Source organism: Seriola lalandi, unplaced genomic scaffold (genome assembly GCF_002814215.2).
Source record: "Seriola lalandi dorsalis isolate HSWRI2012SDOR001 ecotype SW California unplaced genomic scaffold, Sedor1 jcf7180002002131, whole genome shotgun sequence".
Lineage (NCBI taxonomy): Eukaryota > Metazoa > Chordata > Actinopteri > Carangiformes > Carangidae > Seriola > Seriola lalandi.
Genome location: NW_019472787.1, coordinates 1 through 3,030, shown reverse-complemented (window position 1 = coordinate 3,030; position 3,030 = coordinate 1). Strand labels below are relative to the sequence as shown.

At 40.0% G+C, this 3,030-nt stretch overlaps 1 protein-coding gene across 1 annotated transcript; it reads left to right on the top strand.

The window, feature by feature from the left end:
- The first annotated feature begins 1,471 nt into the window (after nt 1-1,471).
- LOC111665235 (autophagy-related protein 9A-like) lies at nt 1,472-2,986 on the top strand. The gene is made up of 2 exons (XM_023420168.2): nt 1,472-1,821; nt 1,998-2,986. The coding sequence occupies exons 1-2, from the start codon at nt 1,651-1,653 to the stop codon at nt 2,748-2,750; spliced, it is 924 nt and encodes a 307-aa protein (XP_023275936.1). The 5' UTR covers nt 1,472-1,650; the 3' UTR covers nt 2,751-2,986.
- Nucleotides 2,987-3,030: the final 44 nt, after the last annotated feature.

The window sequence follows — 3,030 nt, the reverse complement described above, 5'->3', positions numbered from 1 at the left end:
AAAAGCTATACAGTCACATAAAATTATGTCTGATGTGCTTGTCCTCACATTTCAGCCAGTTTGATTAGATACTTTGTTCTGAAGCACACAAAGTCTTGGATATTATAAGAACCCTTTTGGAGGCAGGCCTTTAGAGGGATTTAAGTTGTCTGGCTTAATACAGTTGTAATTAGACTTTCAGACTTAATTTCTTATTGGATTGTGTGAGATGTAGCTTCAGACAGCAAGATACAGTCACATTCACAGAGTAGGAATATGGAACAGTAGCCTATTTAGTTGTACCCTGTGGGTTTCTTGGTTTACCCTAGAAAATGAAGAGCACTCTCTTGTATTTGTAATGCTAAACAATGACTCTTTTAACTCTTATTAACTGTCAGCACTGTTAGCTGTGATTTAAGAAGACATGCTCTTATAATCAACTTGTATGAGATGAACACTCAACCATCTATGTGCTGACCTGAGTATCCATTGCTTGATTTTATTCTTTAGACATAAAAGAAGCAACCTTTAACACATCAAACATTTGCATTTTTAATTGTGCAGTATTTTTTTTTAAACATCTGTCAAATTAAACTTATTCATCTTGGAAATAGTTTTAATACCAGTGGTAATAACAGAATACCAGGACAGCTAGCATTAACATTTGCCACTGATTTAAAACAGTTCAAAATGAAACAAGGTTTGAATTTCTGTTTTTTTCTGTTTTTATTGGATTGAAATGTTGTTTTTAAGTCTATTTCATTTCAAGAACAGGTGATGTCAGTTTCTATGAAATTTTGTTGTTTATTTCAACCTGAGATTGGTAGCTTCGAATTGCAACATGTGTTCACACTGGCTTTAGGGAACAGGGCAGTGTAATTGATAGCTTCACTCCAGTCGAGCTACTGACAACTTGGCTGTGCCAGCAAGCTGACAACCACATGACCTCCCCCTCCAGCCCTGTGTTGTCATATTTTTTTCCCTAAGACGTAGCCTTGCCTCTGCTTGTTTTCTCGAACTAGCTCATAGCCCTCTCATCATCAATTTCTTCCTCATTCTGACTGTGTCTCAGAAGTCAAATATCAAAGTCAATGACGTACAACAGCTTGGAATTCTAATTTGGGAACAGCTTGTCCAACAGTTTGGAGTCTCTCTGTCCTCATACCCCATCTCTAGTTTCCCTTTTAAAACCAGATACTTGATACTTGGGAACATTTCATGTTTTTTTAATATGTCTGAAAATGAATCCTATATGAAATGATATAGAAATTACTTAAAAGAGCATCAATCAGGTGAGGGCTAATGTGTGTTTGTAAGAACAAATTACTGATGCTCAGCATGTTCTGTGTTTTGATACGGGATACTTGGAACCTTCCTTAATTATAGAGTGAAGTAAGCAGGCCACCTCACCCAAAACCTGTAAACAGGAGCTCAGTGCCAGTTTAATAGATTACAATATACACTGAGAGCAACAGTTTCTCAACTGTTTATCATATTTTAAATTGCATACTAAATAAAGTTCAGCCATAACAGAGGTGGGCATGTCATATTTTTGCTGTTGCATATCTACTTCAAACATTTTTCAGTAATTCTGATACCCAAATAGGCCTCATGAAAAAACAAGTGGTCAAGACTTGTTTTTTCTAATAAACTTTATAAGCTTTATTTGCGATGCTTCTACTTCCTCTGCTTCCATTCAGGATTCAAGAGAACAGCTGGATTATATTTCTTCTCATCATGGCAGCCATCTTCTGGATCTATCGACTTGTTAAAGTCTTTTGCAATTTTCTGAGCTACTGGGAGATCAGGCAGTTCTACATCAAAGCACTGAAGATCAGAATGGTAAGTGCTACACCTGGAGACCTGTACCAAAAGTGCTGCAGAAAATGGTCATCCAAATCCATCTCGTTACAAGTGTCTTGCACTTATTGTAAGAAGAGATATGATGATGCCACTGATTTGAGTTGTGGTGTCATGCATTGACAGTTTACTTTTTGCTCTGTGTCTCTTTATACCAGGATGAACTATGCAACTTCACATGGCAGGAAGTTCAGGACCGGCTCATCAGCCTGCAGCGAGAACAGCAAATGTGCATACACAAGAAAGAGCTGACAGAACTTGACATCTATCACCGCATCCTGCGATTCAAGAACTACATGGTGGCCATGATAAACAAATCACTGCTGCCAGTGCAGCTGCAGCTCCCCCTGCTGGGCAATGTGGTGTTCCTCACCCAGGGCCTCAAGTACAACTTTGAGCTCATCCTCTTCTGGGGTCCTGGCTCTCTGTTTCAGAATAAATGGAACCTGCACCCCAAGTACAAGCGGAATGGGAACCGCCTAGAGCTTGCCCAGCAGCTTAGCAGAGTCATCCTGCTAATGGGTTTGGCCAATTTGCTGCTGTGCCCATTCATCCTGGTGTGGCAGGTGCTGTACGCTTTCTTCAGCTATACAGAAGTGATCCGCAGAGAACCTGGAAGCCTGGGTGCACGGCGCTGGTCCCTGTATGGTCGCCTATACCTGCGTCACTTCAATGAGCTGGACCATGAGCTGCATGGACGTCTAGGTCGTGGCTACAAGCCCACTTCCAAATACATGAATTCCTTTACATCACCACTGCTGACTGTGCTTGCAAAGAACTTTGCCTTCTTCTCAGGCTCAGTATTGGCTGTTCTCATTGCACTGACAGTCTATGATGAAGACGTTCTGACAGTGCAGCACATTCTGACTGCTATCACTGTGCTGGGGGTGGTTATTACTATTGCCAGGTGAGTTTTCAGAGCCATGTTTTTTCCTGAGACCATTTCTGAATCACTCCCTGTAGGTGTAAAACTTAAGGAGGTTGTCAGTACTACGTTTCCTTTGCTATTTATACTAAGATATACAAACATATACATCTGTATATTGTGATGTAATTTCATTTGCAGCTTTTTCTCCTGTTTATTGAAATTGAGTGATTCATTTATTTCATTTATATTTTATGGGTTGCAGAACCTTTCCAACTTGTGGGGGAAAGTTATCTGATGAGGAAACTACTTTTATTTACAACTGT

Bases quoted from the DNA above. Each gene is read 5' to 3' on its own strand.
- LOC111665235 (XM_023420168.2), top strand. From the start codon at position 1,651: ATGCTTCTACTTCCTCTGCTTCCATTCAGGATTCAAGAGAACAGCTGG. The intron at 1,822-1,997 runs GTAAGTGCTACA...TCTTTATACCAG, and splicing joins AAGCACTGAAGATCAGAATG to GATGAACTATGCAACTTCAC.